Below are 16549 nucleotides of genomic sequence, written 5' to 3' on the forward strand. Positions count from 1 at the left end.
GCGGGTTCTACCCTCAAAGAGCAAAAATTACATTTTATTTTCCAACAAAGAAAAATAAATCATCAAAGACATCAAAATGTAGAAATATTCATATTTAAAGAACACACAAACATCCTGTTCACATTATTCTGAATCTGTGAAGACTTCAACAATAAAACCACGTCCGGTCTTCAGTTTGTGCTGAAACACCAGCTTGTTAAAGCCATCAGAGTCTATCTTGAAACCAAATCTAGCCTTTTAAAAAAGATGGAAAGGTAAAGCAACTGTTGAGGCAGAGAGGAGCCTGGGTTCATTTCAGTACAACAACATTTTAAAGATGTCTTACAGAGAAGAGTCATTTATGAAAAACTGTATTTTGAGAATGTTTCCTGTCAAATTCAGAAAACTTTATATCATATATTTTAAATATGTGTTCAGACGGGAAGAGTGAAGCATCGTTCGCTGGATTTGAACCCACTGTACCGACGTTAGCTGAAGCAACAGACGCAGACTCCTGTTTTTAACATGAAGACTTCAGCATAACCGTCAATGTTTCACTCAAATTTCGACATTTACAACTCACACAGACGCGTCTTCAGATCAATTTGAGTCTAATCATGTCTTTCCGGTGACTTTTGGTGCAATCTAAATGTCATCGATCTGTCTGAACACAGTCAGACTGCTCCTGGACTTCAGGTCTGCGTCTGCACTCTGATCCAGATTTATTATCTAATGAACTAAAAGTCTGACGTGTGTCTGTAACAGCGGGTCAGTCATCCGTTTGCAGGTCGTCACCTTTGCTCATAGGCACTCCCGCTGCTGCACATCCTCATTACTCCTCCTCCTCCTCTCCTGACTGACCAAACGTCGTCTTCTTCTTTTTCTTCTTGGTCTTGGCGTCTGCTCCCTCCAACCCGCTGGAGAACTCGGAGCAAAGCAGGCTGACCTCCCTCTGACCGCGAGAGAACCTGAGGACGATTAAATCAAATGTTAGAGTTTAGTCTGTTTCATGTTCCCTCGGTGATCAAAACGAAACAAAAACGGTACACCAGTGTTAGAAAATATCTGCTTCTTTAACAAAACGTCTGTGAACATACACACTGAAGAAGTCAACTGTGACTCCCAGAGTGCATTTCACTGACAGCCAATCACAGAGCTTCACATTAATGTTGAGCTGAAGATGAAGATGATACTGCTGAGAAAACGGATTTATTAACTCCAGGCCCCAAGGCTTTGGCCAAGCGCTGGACTCCCAAGCCGTTACATGATGCCCTCTGGTCCAAGAAGGTCTTTTCCATAGACTTACATTGAGAATTTGATCTATTCGGTCTGATTACATTTGGAAAGTCTACAAGTGACGCACGATTAAATCATTGAATCCCTATTTAAGTTAGTGGAGCGCTAAACTGGAAGTAGCCGGCTCGGCCAGCGGAAGTCTCTAGTGCGTCTGCTCGACCAGCCGAGTAAGTTATGGCTCCGTGAAGGCTTCCTTCACCACTGAGCAACTCTCATAGGAATAAAACGGGCTCTGCCTCCAACGCTGTACCCAGTTCTTATAATACATCTTTAAAAACCACTTCTAACTGACTACTTCTCCATAGCAACAGCTATGGATATACATGGACTGCATGTAAATGGACTGTAAATGGACTGCATTTATATAGCGCTTTTCTAGTCTTAACGACTACCCAAAGCGCTTCTACAGAGTCAAGGCACCATTCACACACACAATGGCCGAGGCTGCCATACAAGGTGCCACCTGCTCATCAAATAAACATTCACACACCGATGGCGCAGCATCGGGAGCAATTTAGGGGACATTTGTTCAAGTACTGAACTTAAGTAAAGTACCTCCAAATTGAGTATGTTCATTAATCCACAAAATAATGATTACCCTTCTAAACTTCTGTAAAAAGGAGATACAATGATCAATACAGTCCAGAAAGTTAAAACAGATTTGTGTATCAGAACTTAGTTTCTTCTTCTTCTTCTTCTCTCCCATTAATCACCTGACGACCCCTCAGATTTATCTGGTGACCCTTTGGAGGGGACCAATGCCTAGGTTGGGAATCATGGGACTATCTAACTATATATGCAGTAGTTAAAAGTAGCTCCACCTGGAGCAGCTACAACAGTAACATGCTGCTCTAACATTGATGCAATGATGTATTAACTCTCTAAATCTAACAATGTCACATAGAATCAGATAGCAGTCACAGACAGAAAGACATTTTACTGCACTACGTGTACTTTTACTGTACTACGTGTACTTTTACTGCACTACATTTACTGTCACTGCATGAGGCTGATAATACTTCCGTACTTCTACTTAAACAGAATGTTGAATGCAGACTTGAACTTATTTGATGATTTAAAAAAAAAAAAGATATCTAACACTGCACAGCAGTAATTACATACTGTAGGCCGACATTAAAGATCACAGACGACAAAAAACACAATAAAGTCTGAATACTTATTTCTATTGTGGTCTTTTAGTAAAACACGTATCATGCCACAAGATAAAACACCACATCATGAAGTCAACAAGTACAGACAATACAATAAACAGAAAATAGCAAGCGGCGGGGTAGCCACATGTGGTATGTCCACATGCTTTTTGCTTTCTTGGTCATAAAAAGTCAAAATGCTACATGGTACGTTGTAACCATTTCTTTAAGACCTTTAACTTTAAACATGCTCAGTGAAACATTCTTTTTTTCAGTCGTTTCAGATTTGTGGGTAGGTTATTCCACTGCACTGCTGCACTGTAGACAGATGTGGTTTTACCCATTCGACTACAGTCTTTTTACACTGTAGTATTAATACTTTTACTTCAGTAAAGTACTTTTTCCACCGCTCACTAATACAGTGTTGGTTTAAGTCTTCATGAGATGTATGATCAAGAGGATCACCTGAACGCACTATTACACAACTGGCCAGCACCCTTAGGATTGAGACACACACACCTGTAATTACATTATGTCTCTACTGACCACTAAGAGTGTGTGTGCGTGTTGTTGTTAACAGCTGCTCCTCACTGCGGGCTTGTCTGGACACGGTCTGACCGACACCACACACACACACACACACACAGACTGAAGGGAGCAACAGCTTTAATTATGTATAGGAGTGTGTGTGTTTAATGTGTGTGTGTTACTGTCTGTCAGCTCAGCAGGGGTTGTGTGTTAATGAGCAGACAGACAGATGTGTCAGACACACACACACACACACACACACACACACACACACACTCTTACCTCTTTCTTCCTGCCGTCTGGCTGCTGGTCCCCTTGTTCTGGTTCTTGTTCTGGTTCTGGTTCTTGTTGTGGGTCTTGGCTCCGGGGCCCGTGGCAGCGTTCAGGCCCTGTGGAGCGTCTCTGAGGCCGAAGCTCTTGGCGGTGTGTCCCAGGTGGAGGGAGCGGATGTGGAAGATGTGTTTGAGGTGGGCAGGGTAGGTGGTGTACGCCCGTAGGAAGGACTGCAGCGCTGATGACATCAGAGGGACACATGTCAACAAAGGAACTGTGTAGATAAGTAAACAAACAGACAAATAAACAAACACTGAACCTAACATACCTTTCTTGGCTTTCTGCACCGACTGAGCGTCTGAGTGAACAAAGTTCTCAAACTCTGTCTGCAGGACCGTCGCTCTCTCTCTGGTCTCCTGCTCCAGGGCTTTAGACGAACTCTGACAGACAGACAGACAGACAGACAGTGTTCTGCTGTTATTCACCACAAACAACTTTATATGAACTGTAAACACAAACCGTCAAATCACCCTTCAGGTGTAACCAGTAACACCAGCAACATCAGGGACCCAAAGGCGTTGGGATCATCGTGAGTCAGTTAATATATATGCAGAATTAATAAAATACCACTAATTACTATTATGACAAATAAAATATACAGTTAGACATGAAGGCACCAGCTCACCGGTTGATCCAGCCCCGAGAGAAAGACCAGCAGGTGACTGCTCAGCGGTGAAACATATAATCTCCTTGATTTTAGGATAAACTAAATAAATCTATATTTTGATCGGGTTGGATTTACAGTTGATATTGTGTGAAAAACACATTGGAAGTAAACACTGGCCAAAGACAGAAAGTCATAATTATCTATTCTAAGTATCACGTCTCTATCAAAGTAAGGCGTGCACGTAACACCTACTTTACAACATTGACTTACATCTTTGATTATTATAGAAAGTCCCATTAGCATTTTCATCATAATGTAATTTGATGGATTGATGTAAGTCCGAGAGTTATCACCCACACTTATGGGACATTATTAGTTTAATGGAAATTTAAAAAAAAGACTTATATTAGTGATTTAATTCAATTTTTAATTATTATATGAATTATTATTAATATTATTATTCAATGGTGTATTCAGTTGTATTTTTTGACATCTTCCTGACGTTTCAGGAGTTTGCACAATAAATTGCAGCTTTCCATTAATAATCCAAATCTAAATGTGATCAATGAATTCTTGGCATGATCCGGTTCAAATGGAGCGCCAGTCCTTTGATACCGAGATATGATCAAAGAAAAGATCCACAAACATTGTTCTGCCTCAGAACCAGAGTGAGATCAAAATCCAGCGAGCAAGGCACTGAACCCTTCGGCTGCTCCCTCCTGTGAAACTGTGAGTGTGTTTCAGCCTTCATGTTCAACAGATGGATACTATTTAAATAAAAAGGTGTTAATGTCAGAGTGACAGAATCAGAGACTTCCTGTCTCAACCTGCTGCAGGACCCGTCAGGTCTCCGCTTCAATACAACTGTCTAAACGGATCCTTCACAAACTCGTCCCCCCCTGCTGCTTTTACTGTCACTGAAGTCTTTCTAGTCAGAGTCTTTGTTCTGGTGCTCCTCAGCCTGACACTGTCACATTTGGGTCTTTAAAAAGAAAAAGAAACAAGTGTTTTAAAAAAAAAAAAGGATTCTTATCACCATCAGAGAAACAGCAGGTGGTTTTAGCTGCCTGTTGGTTCAGACCATCAGATTCATGGTGAATCCACTGCAGTCCTCTAGAAAACTTGGGCCCACTGCAGAGACCCCCAGAACTCCACTCCAAAACCCTGAGGGACCCCCAGGACCCCAGGAGACTCAATGGTGTTTTAAGCCCCCAACGTCTCCTTCCAGGCAGCGCCGCGACCGTTGATTTCAAGGCACCTAACCCTAACCATAACCTAATCCTAGTGCCTTCCAGGCAGCGCTGCCTGGAAGGAGACGTTGGCGGCTTAAACACAGATAAACCCCCAGGAGACTCCAAAGAGAGCTGGAAACCAATCAAAGACCCTCACAATTCCCCAAAGGGCCCTTTAAACCAACTTGAAAGCTCATTGAACACCCAGATGAACCTTTAACTCTCTCAGAGATCCCCGTGCCCCATTCAAATGAACTTAGAAAACCCAAGAATCCCTAGATCCCTCTTAAAGACTCCTGGAACACACTTAAAATGCCCTGAAAATGCCCTGATGGACACCAATTCAAAGATCCTTGTACAGGATGGACTCAGGAAACCCCATTAAAAGGTTCCCAAAGTCCCATGAACACCTTTACCTCAACCACCCCTGGAATCTTCTTACAGTCCTGAAACACTGGCACTCAATCAGAAGACCCGTTATACCCCTTCAAACACTGGGATACACTGAAGGAACCTTGGAAGCAAAAACAAAAAAAACCCCGAAAACTCCTTCAGATTGGAACTTTAAAGATGCAAAAACTGTTTAAAACTCTGGATACCCTCTGAAGGACCACTAAAACACAATCAAAAAAAAAAAAGGTACCTAGAACCACACGAGGGACCAATGAAACATCCCAAAGATCTGTGAAACCCTTTTTGAAGAGCCCTGCAAATCGCCTTGCAGACCCTTGTACCCTCTCACAGACACCAGGAACCTGGAGAAGATCCATGATGTAATCACCTGGAGTTGCTAAACCACCTCAAGGACCTCTGCAAACATCTCCGAACCTTTATATCTCTGGAGCTCCATCTGAAAGGTCAAAGGTGTTTTACCTTGCTGTAGTATTTGCCCCGCCCCTTGTAGGTGTCATCCATCATCAGACTGGACAGGATGTCCAGCAGCTTCAGCTCTGATAGGCTGAAACACAACAAGACCCGCCCCCGCAGTCAAAACCAGGAGGTGGACCATCAGTAGTACCATCACTAAAGGTACTGCACAGTGCTGTGATGGTACTGAGATAGTACTACAACAGACCTGATGTGGTGATTGGCCAGTTCGGTGATGAAGGCGGTCTCAGCAGGAGTGAGGAAAGAGGAGGCTGCTACCTCGTCCTCCAATACGGGCCGTCCGACCGACACGATGAACGTACTCTGCTGCTGCCGCCGGAGGAGTGTACTGTAAACATAAACTGATGTTATCAAGTAGCATGGAGCAATGTTTTGGTGAGAAGGCATAAGGAGAACGGAGAGGCATGGTGTCAGACCCATGGAAAAGAGACAGCAAATTCACTCGTCACTTGAGCTGATTAACGGGGCTCAGCGGGCGGACATGCAGCTCCACCAGAAACATCTCGAAATGCACAGTAAAATGCATATTTTAGAGATTATGTTTATAAAATCTTAGTTCTGATAGTAAATTCGTTAAAATCAGCTTAATATCGGCGTAGAAAAAACCCAATCAATCGTCGATATACAATCACATCGCCAATCGGCATAAACCTACCTACCTAGGGGTCTCCAAAATAAATCGGAGGGGGGGTCACAAAATCAGCTTAAAGCCTGATTTTCTTAAAATATTTACATATCCGTTCGTAGGGAGAATATATCTACTTGTTTCTACAGTCATGTTTCAGTTTTCTACCTTCTAGTGCACCCAAAAAATAATTCTGACATTAACAAATATTGGATACGTTCACCTCTTCAGGCCTCTAAAAACCTTTTCATATAACAATCTGAGAAAGAAAAATCCCTTTTTGTTTGAACTGCATGTCCACACTGCTGAGATGAGTCAGATTTAGAATAATTACCTGAATGATCCAGGTGACCTGTGGAAGGTCCAGACCTCTGGCTGCGACGTCCTGAAACACACATTTTACATTTTTTGGGCTAAATAATAAATATAACTTATACTGTAACATGTGTTGTATATGGTGCATAATGAATACTAAGATATTCTGTGCACAGAAGTGAGAACACAGACATGATGATGAAGAGAAACACTGACCGTACACAGCAGGACTCCAGAATTAGACACGGAAAACTGCTGGAAGACCTCCGAGCGCTCCTGTTGGAGAAAACAAACACACCCACACTGACTGAAGCTCCGATACCCAGGGGGATCTCAAAAACACCAAAGAGCAGAGAAACGTTGGTGGCCGTCTTACCTCCTGCTTCATGTTGCCATGGAGACGCAGGAAGCTGAGCTGAGGCTTCTGATTGGTGGAGGGCCCAGAGAGGACGGAGGTGAAGAGGGAGTGCAGGAACTCGACGGCCTCGCAGCTCGAGAAGAAGACGATAAGTTTGTTGTTCTGAGAAAACTGAACAACCACAGTCGTCATCACGGTGACCTGATCTAAACGATTTTTTAAAAACTAGACTGCAATACACTGATATTGTTTACCTTGCATTTGTCCAGTATGAAAGCAGCCAGACAGACCAGTCTGATCTTACTGGGAACCACTACCACATATTGCTTCAAAGCCTCTGGCAAAGCAAAGCTCTCCGATTGGCTGGCTGTGCTGGGGTCAGAGGTCACAGCAGAGCTGGTGGTGGTGAGGTCAGAGGGGGCGGGGCCAGACACGTGGATGTTGACTGGGTCCTGAAGACAAACGTCTACTAACCGAGTTACACCTGAAACGCAGTAGGATGTTGAGATACTTTTAAAACACTCAGAGACAGACTGCTGCAATCAGAATGAAAACTCTCCATCCTTTAACTCTTTATACTGTAACTCAGTAAAATGTGAACACACAGACATAAAACATATTGATATCATCCAGTGTGACTTACACTTTCTGAAGGTATCAGAATAAACATCTATAAATCCACTTAGAAATCATAGAAAAAAAAAACACTGCAGAACTTGACTGAGAATCATCACAGTGTGCGGCATAGTTTGGCGGGGCTGCCATCTTTTGGGTTGAGTGAATAAATACATTGCTGTCGCTATTGACTGTCGCATGGCCTTTTTAAAATGGCGGGTTTGTGCAGGATTTCCTGTGTCGCGCTGGTTACCAATCAGTGGTCTGTAGTGTTTTAACTCCACCTTCTGGTATCGGCTCAGCTTGCTTGGAACCTTCACCGAGGTGGTACCAAAAAACTACCAGGTATCAGTTAGTATCCACAACCACACAAAAATAGCCATTCTGCTTGGTAGTAAAAAGACAATTTGACGAAATGTAAACAAATTTAGACACATATTTATTATCATTGTTATTTAGTTTTAATAAGTTTTTTGAGTTTCTTTTCCCCCAGTTGTCTCTTTGTCCATTTGAAAACCTCTACTGTAGACAATACTGTAAAGTATAGGAGTATATAGTATATGAAGTAAAGCAACCAACAAGAATAAAAAACATATAAATAAAATATTTGTACAGCAGGAATGAGCTCACAGACACAGTGTGTTTACCATGTGTTAATGTAGCAGACAGCAGGACGTTCTGTCTGCTTGGTCCTGTAGAGTTTAGACTGTTTAATATGATGGTCAGATCCTTCTCAAAACCCAGGTCCAATGTCCTAAACACACACACACACACACACACACACACACACACACACACACACACACACACACACAAACACAAACACTGGATGAAGGTCTGAAGATCAAACATTGTTAATAAACTAAGTACAGATAATCAACAGTTAAGAGAGAAATCATTGTCAAAACTGTTTCCAACACTTAGACCTTGTAAAAGTTGTCTTGTCATGTTTTTAAAGCACTGAGGAAGCGGAAAAACCACAATGTCCACTTTTAACATTTCTGTTTATGTTCAATTTAAAACATACAACATGTACTTTAAGTTATTGGAAGGTTGATTGAGCTAACAGTTTCCCATTGCTCTCAGAAAATATGTAACTTCATATCTGAAAGAAAAGAACTGATGTGGGGTTCCTCAAGGATCAATTATTGGTCCTTTTCAGTTTAATCTCAACATTCTTTAACTGGCTCGAATCATGAAAAACAACATCTGTTTCCATAACGATGCAGAGGACATTTAAACTGACACATCTGTGATATTTGAGTCTCCTTAATTCTGTTTAAAAACACTGTTATTTGACTATGAACACATACTGTTAAAGAAAACACTTTGCAGTTATAAACTCGTGAGTTACCGGTCGGCCTCATCCAGGATCAACCAGCGAACAGCACTGAAGGCGATGCTCAGGGTGTTTTTGATGTGATCCACAAGACGTCCAGGAGTTGACACCAGGATGTTGATTCCTTTACGAAGCCTGAAGAGAGACGTCAGTCAGTCAGTCCAGGTTTTTTTACAACCTCCAGGACACTGGAAACTCATCAAGGACTCTGGTAAATTCTTAAGGGCCTCCAGAACTTCAGCAAGAAACACTACAACTGGAACTTCCTAAATTATTCCTGGAACCCTTATCGAGGCTAATCAGAACTTCCTTGAGGACTTCCTTAACCTTCTCAAGGTACCCACAACATACTCAAGGATTCTTAAAACCTCCTCATGGACTTTTAGAATCACAGCAGCACTTCTGACAAAAAGGGCAGAAGGGGAAGGAGGAGAAAACAAGAAGAGGCGGATGAAGAGGAGGAGGTAAGTACAGGGATCAGTTGTGTACCTGGCCTTCTCTGATTTCCTCTTCTCTCCTCCCATCAGGACTCCTGGGACGATCCAGGTAAACGGCTACAGAGAAACAGAACACGTGGATGAGCTGCTGTTATCAACAACTCTTCCTGCAGCTGCAGGACTGAGTTTGGGTTCATGCTCAGCTCTGATTGGTGCATTCAATTAAAGAGGGTGTGTTTAGGATCAGTCGATTAGGAGTAAAACATCCTGATAAGATCATCAAGTAAGAAGCAAGTTTTCACAGGCAGTGTTGATAATCATGAGCCAATAATAATCAATAATTACAGATAAATGTGATCGGTTTGTGTTACCTTTAGAAGCTTCTGGAAGGTCTGAAACGTCTGCTGGGCGAGCTGATCGACAGAGACAGAAAGTTGGAGAGTTAGTAAATCATGTTTAAACGGGTGCAAAAACAGTTTTCAACCTCAGATTTAGATTAATTGTACAATATGTCATTTTCTGCCGCGAGGGGTCTCTCAATCAAAACAATTACAAAAGACAAAATTTGGTGACCTTGTGAAGTCGCATGGGATCACCACCATTGCCGTGAGTATTTAGGTTAGGACTCCTTCAATGTTTATCGGTCAGGAGGCTTTTTATCCGCAGAGGTCTCATCCTCTCCAAAACAAATTAACCATCTAATTAAAACGTTATAAATCTGTGTTTCTCCGACGGCTGTTTAGGCCCATCGGCGGAGGGGCTGCGAGCTGAGCTGCTGCTAAAGTTTGCCCAGCTTGTTTCCCTAAAAAAAAAAAAACTTAAGATCCAAACACACTGCAGGCTGAGATCAGCGCACTGGCCCTTTAAGAGTGAGCTGAAATAGAGAACACAACAGGTGAGGACAGGTGATTTGTCACACCTCTCTTGTTGGGACGATGACGACAGCCAGAGGACCGTCGGACCGGCTGACCTTCTGCTGGAGCCCCTGCAGACTCTGAACCACGGGGACGGCGTAGGATAGAGTCTTACCTGCAGAGACACGTAATACCACTAACACTTAAACCTTTCTGTCAGCACAGAACTGAACTGTGAACATGCCATTGAAGATCATTTAAATCCATGTAATAATGAGCAGGTTATCACCTTTAGATGTATTCATGTTGCTGTTGATTCATGTAAATATAAAGATTTATAAAGCGTGCGTTTGTCTCACCTGAACCCGTCTGAGACTGAACAACAGCGTCTCGCCCCGACAGGAGAACTGGGATAGTCCGTTTCTGAACACTGAACACACACAGAAAAGATGGTTGATTCTTGGATGGTGGTTTGCATCCCATAATCAGTCTCTGTTACTCATGTTGTGGAGGTTTACCTCCCTTTTAGGGACAAAATACAACATCCCCGCAACGTAAAGTAAAATCAATTTCAGGTTACGATTCGGTCGAACTGCCAAGCTCACACTAAACACGAAAACACCCTCCATACTGAGTTTGAGTGGCTCCCCTACAGAGTGGTTATGGCTAGAAAGAATCTGTTGTTGTCAAACTGTTGTGAGAGTTCCTTTGTGTTTACCTCGCAGTGATATAATTGCTCAAACATTAGTGGGCAATAACAAATGATGGTGAGTAGATACGCTATATAATAATTAGGTCAATTGGTGAGGATTATCTAACAAATAAGAAATATCCTATTTTAACAAATTAAAATAGGACGTGTGTGTGTGTGTGTGTGTGTGTGTGTGCGTGCGCGTGTATGTGGACTGACCTGGTCACCGTGGAAACATTCAGGACTTTGTTCAGTGTCGCCACCTGGTGAACAGAAACCAGGCAATCAGAGCACAGAATGTACTATATCTTTATTTTCTATAACAGAGGGACATGAAAACATCACACATATAAAACTAAATGATAATACTTATTTATTGTCATAGTTAAGTGGAGATGACTGTGTGTGTGTGTGTGTGTGTGTGTGCGTGTGTTTGTGTGTTACCAGGTGTGGGTGCAGGTCCAGGTCTGAAAATGAGTCACTGGTGAAAATCTTCTCTTTTAACTGGGAGACAACTGGTCTGAAAGAGGAAGGGAGGAAGGAAACAAGGATAGAAGAAGGAAAGGAGGTAGAGATGGAGGAAGGGGTGAATGAAGGCAAAAAAGAAGGATGGAGAGAAGAAAGAAAGCAAGGGAGTGAGGATAGACAAAGGAATGAAGAGATCAAGGAATGAAGGAAGGAAAAATGTGTGAAGGAGGAAGAAGAAAAGAATGAATAAAGGAAGGAAGAGAGGAAGGTCAAGGAAAGGTACGAAATATGGAAGACCGGTAGAAGACGGGAAAAAGAAAAATTAAATGAATGAATGGATAAATGCATGAATAAAGGAAAAGTTTATTGGTAACTGATTAAATATCTGATTGATCGATTGATTGATTATTAACAAACAATTCATCAATAACATCTGAGAAACGCTGATGTCAGCTGGCTATGATGTGATCAGAATCGGAGGCTGATGTGTTGGCCAATCAGAGGAGGAGCTGTGTACCTGTGGATCTCTGGGATCTCTGGGTTGTGTTTAAACAGAGAGGAAGTCTTGATGCTGCTCCTTCCTGTTTCCCTCACTGCATCCTTCTTCTTCTGTGGTGTCCTTCTGTCTGTCTGCACAGTGGGTGGAGACTGGAAGATATTATTATAATAAAAATAACAATGATAATAAATATGTGCAGAATCACACATTTCTGTGTCAAATGAGGAACAATCTGACTTACATGCACACAATATTACAGCTTGCCTTTATTTTGAAAAAGACAACATTCCTGCTAAGCTGTTTACATGGCTAATGAAAATGAATATTCCCGTTTACATGCAATTCACAAATTTTTTTTGTTTTAAGTGTTCCATCAGTGGCAGACCACGCGAACATAGCCTGCTTTTTTCATTCCTTCAACCACCTTCTTCAGATTTGCAATATTTGCTTATATCCAAAAACCTGTTGATATCCAAGTCTCTTATAATGTTTAAAAGAAGGTGTGTTTCTCCTTCTTTTCTTTTGGCCATGCATCTCTACCCCAGCCTTGTAAACTGTTGGCCAGTTGGTTTGTGTACAACGCACACAGAGGTGACCGTAAAAAGGCAAGATGCTGTGTGTTAAAACTGCGCAAAAAAACCTTGATTGAGACACATACTCTGAAATGTGCTGTATACACATGACTAGGGTTGGGTATCGTTTGGGTTTATTCCGATACTGGTGGTAAAGCGATACTTTTAAAACTGTGCCGGTGCCTGAACTGATATTAAGAAAGTAGAAAAAAATAGAAATAAAAGAAGGGTACTAAACAACAGTCAGCGACATTAAAGAACGGCTTGTTTATTGCTAAGGCCATATGGTCAACATTAAATTATTTAATAATATAGTAATAATTAGAACTTATAACAATAACGTATTTCACTAGTAAATTGCTGTTGAACGACAAAAACAACTACCACATGGGAAAAGGGTATTTTACAATAACTTTGAATGCACCGCGAGGCTACGAGTTTCAAGTGAACGCACCTGTTGTTCTTCCAACAATGGCAGCTGCATACTGCTTAACGTCCCACTGTTGGATCCTCTACAGTGAAATGCAGTCACACTGTTTAGCTGTCAGCATTTTAACCGTGTTTAATCCAGCTGCTAGCTAACGGTAGGCTAACGTTAGCTGCTGTCGAGTGTAGTGTTAACTAGCGCCACAAACAAGTAATGCTTCTGTTGCCTGTAACGTCCGTTTCGGAGTATCAGAGAGCAGCGCAGGCATATCAGTGGTACCGAAATGAGACACCATTAAGGCACCGGTGCCGTATTAGCACCGGATCTCGGTACCCAACCCTACACATGACCAATGAATGCTCCTTAAACCTCAATGATATCGGCATATCACACGTCTTAATATGAAAAGGCTGTATTCACAATAAGGCCTAATTCTGAATATCCAAACAAAATAGGTTGTTTACATGACCCGTATCAAATTCAGAATATTGTCATATTCAGAAAAACAGCGTGCACGTAAACCTAGTCACTGAGAAGACAACAATGTGTTGAGGTCTAATTTTAAACTCTTTCAACAGGTGCTCAAAAAGGAACCCGATTGGTTTGACAGGTATGTTTACCTGAGTGTCTGCAGGAGGAGAAGCTTCAGTCTGCACCACCTCCTCCTCCTCCTCTTCTTCTTCTTTTTCCTCTGCTGCCTTGTCCAGTCTCCTCTGTTTGAAGGAGCCTCTCTTCTTCTTCTCCTCCTCTGAGGAGTTGATCCTTCTCTTCTCTGCGTTGTGCTTCTTCTGGAGGTCGAACAGAAACAAACTCTGATCAGCTGAAACCTCTGAACAGTTTAACAATAAACAATGATGAAACCACAGTCAACTGTTGACACTCACTCTGGCCCATCTCTGCTGAGTAGTCAGAGGTTTTGACCGGGGGGATGAAGAGGGGGAGAAACTGCTGCAGATGTTCAGACACAGCTGGTCCTCTGCTGCTGATGACATCATCAGCACACCTGAGCCACAGAAAGACAGGTAAGAGCTGCACAAGCTCACACAGACACAGTCAGAGCACTTATTTAAATCGGATTAATGATTGAAAGGATTTCAGACTCATGCCAAACTGTATTCGAAAGACTGCAAAGTTACTTGTCAGCATGATATAAAACACAGTTATACATTTAGCATGTGTATGATCCAACAGTTTCCCTGTCACTAGACAGATTATTAGATATTATCAGCACCTGTATTAAGCTTTAAGATGCATTATTTTATTGGCGCATAAAGATAATAACAGAATACTCAAATGGGAAACCTATTACTAAAAAAAAACGTTTGATTCATTTGACTTGTGCCGAACTGAAGACGGACTCTTATCGATGTGTTTAGGGTTTCATATTATATTGTATTACCTGTGTTTCTGTCTGACAGGTCAGGAAACGTTAAAACCGACACATTTCTGAATGGAGCCCCGTCATACAGAAGGTTTTGGCGTCTGCTACACTTAGCCTGTTTAACACCGTTAGCTCTGACTTTATACACAGTCACGAAGCAAAGGCGAACTAAATGTGCCGTTATCTACAATAGCATGTGCTTTTAGCTACACACACATAAAAACACGTGTGTTTTAGTTGTAGCTCAGCGGCTAACGCTACCCTTATGCTAACAACAGATGCTTTCAGTTAGCCTGTAAACTTTAGATGGTTTAGAAACACAAAGAAACACAGAAAATTAGAAAAATTAGAACGGCACGGACTCACCGTAAAACAGAACCAAACTACACGCGTGGGGATCTCTTCCTGTTACGTCACTGAAGCCCCGCCTCCTTCAGCTGATTTTGTGGACATGCGCAGTAGCTTCACGTCTTATTTCGAAAACAGTGGAAATTATTATTGAGCAAAAGTCGAATATAAATATTAAAGTTATCACTTTAATAATACATTTATGAATTATTCCTTTTGAACAGGTCAACAACAACAAAAGCTTAGATTCAGTCAGTAGGCCTATAATTTACTGCAGCTCGGTCAACATAAATAAGTCGAGTAAAGATAGAACATTTGAACAGATTTAGTTTACTCTTTAACCTTTCCGTGTTAATTTACTGGAGCTCATTTTGAATTATTAACTAATGATTATTTTCATTATGGATTAATCTGCTGATTATTTTCTCCATTAATCGATTGATTATTTGGTTTGTAAAAATAGTGAAAATAGTGAGAATGGCTTCACAATTACCCAGAGCCCAAAGGGACACATTCACAATATTGGTTTCCAAACCTCAACATTATTACTAATACATTAGGTATTATTAACATTGTCAAACGATAAAGCAGCTAATATTCGTGTTTGAGAAGACCTGGTCTGAATATAGACCTGAGGATATTAGACCTCTATGAGACATTTTGACACACAGACCAAAGTCCATCATCTATAGAGTGAGTTCCTGTGGGGGTTTAGTGCCTTGCTCAGAGGCTCCCCGGCAGGATGGTGTTTTCAATCTCTGCAGGGGACGAGGACAAAGTGTCCATCATCACATCAGCAGCCGTCACGTCCCATTTTCTTCCTGCTCTGCTTCCTGTTGTCAACAGGAAGACTTAAAAATAGAGCTGTCAATCATGCAGCTAGCCCGGGACCGCTGGGACTCAAACCGACGCTCAGGAGGATTAATTATAGTCATTTACCAAAATCGTCACTTTGAAACGTCTGCATGATTGAGCGAGCTGTGAAAACCCAGTTTTCAATCATTGGCAGGATGAAGAGTTCTGAAGTAAACGAGATATTTTAACATGAAGGTTTGAAGTAAATGTCCTAAACTGTGATAACTGCTTTTAGATCAGAGGAGCTGCTGTCACACAAACCTCCTTAATAATCATATTATAATATACATCTGAAAACACTGTCTCCTATCTGTCTGTCTCCTCAGCTCAGCTTCAGCCTCTAAATTAAAGGTTGATTTCAGTTCTAGTTTAGTCCATTATGTCTATCAGGACTATTAACATTATATATTTTATTAACTTAATAAACAGAAACAGGAGCAGTCAGTTAGACTGCGATGATGATTTGAGTTTTAAAAAGCAGTGACGTCCTGCTCCAGATATTTAAGATTGTCAACACAAAAGATTCATGTGTATTAACAATGAAAATATAAAACATACATATATAACACTGAATAAACTAAAAAAAATATTATATTTAGTAATAGTAATAACTTGACAAACGGAGTGTGAAAAAAGCTCAAAACACATTCAAGTATCTCATCCTCTGAAAATGTTGGACATTATAAATAATAACTTAATGTTTTTGTAACTGACATCTGTCATAAATGTTTCTGAATATTTTTTCATTTTC

The 16549-nt window shown here is 41.4% G+C and overlaps 1 protein-coding gene across 1 annotated transcript; it reads right to left on the reverse strand.

Annotated features, from left to right (window-relative positions):
• Positions 1–15021, reverse strand: ddx31 (DEAD (Asp-Glu-Ala-Asp) box polypeptide 31). The gene is given in 22 exon segments (XM_078250407.1): positions 1–947; positions 3237–3465; positions 3556–3667; positions 6000–6084; positions 6202–6257; positions 6259–6342; positions 6974–7024; positions 7171–7230; positions 7331–7483; positions 7567–7796; positions 8575–8681; positions 9282–9401; positions 9756–9820; positions 10075–10116; positions 10623–10732; positions 10917–10987; positions 11468–11511; positions 11693–11768; positions 12234–12346; positions 13835–14002; positions 14099–14217; positions 14962–15021. Coding segments are annotated over 21 exon segments (2223 nt in total). The 5' UTR covers positions 14210–14217; positions 14962–15021; the 3' UTR covers positions 1–811.
• Positions 15022–16549: the final 1528 nt, after the last annotated feature.

The sequence above is a fragment of the Sander vitreus genome, chromosome 5 (assembly GCF_031162955.1).
Source record: "Sander vitreus isolate 19-12246 chromosome 5, sanVit1, whole genome shotgun sequence".
Taxonomy (NCBI): Eukaryota; Metazoa; Chordata; class Actinopteri; order Perciformes; family Percidae; genus Sander; species Sander vitreus.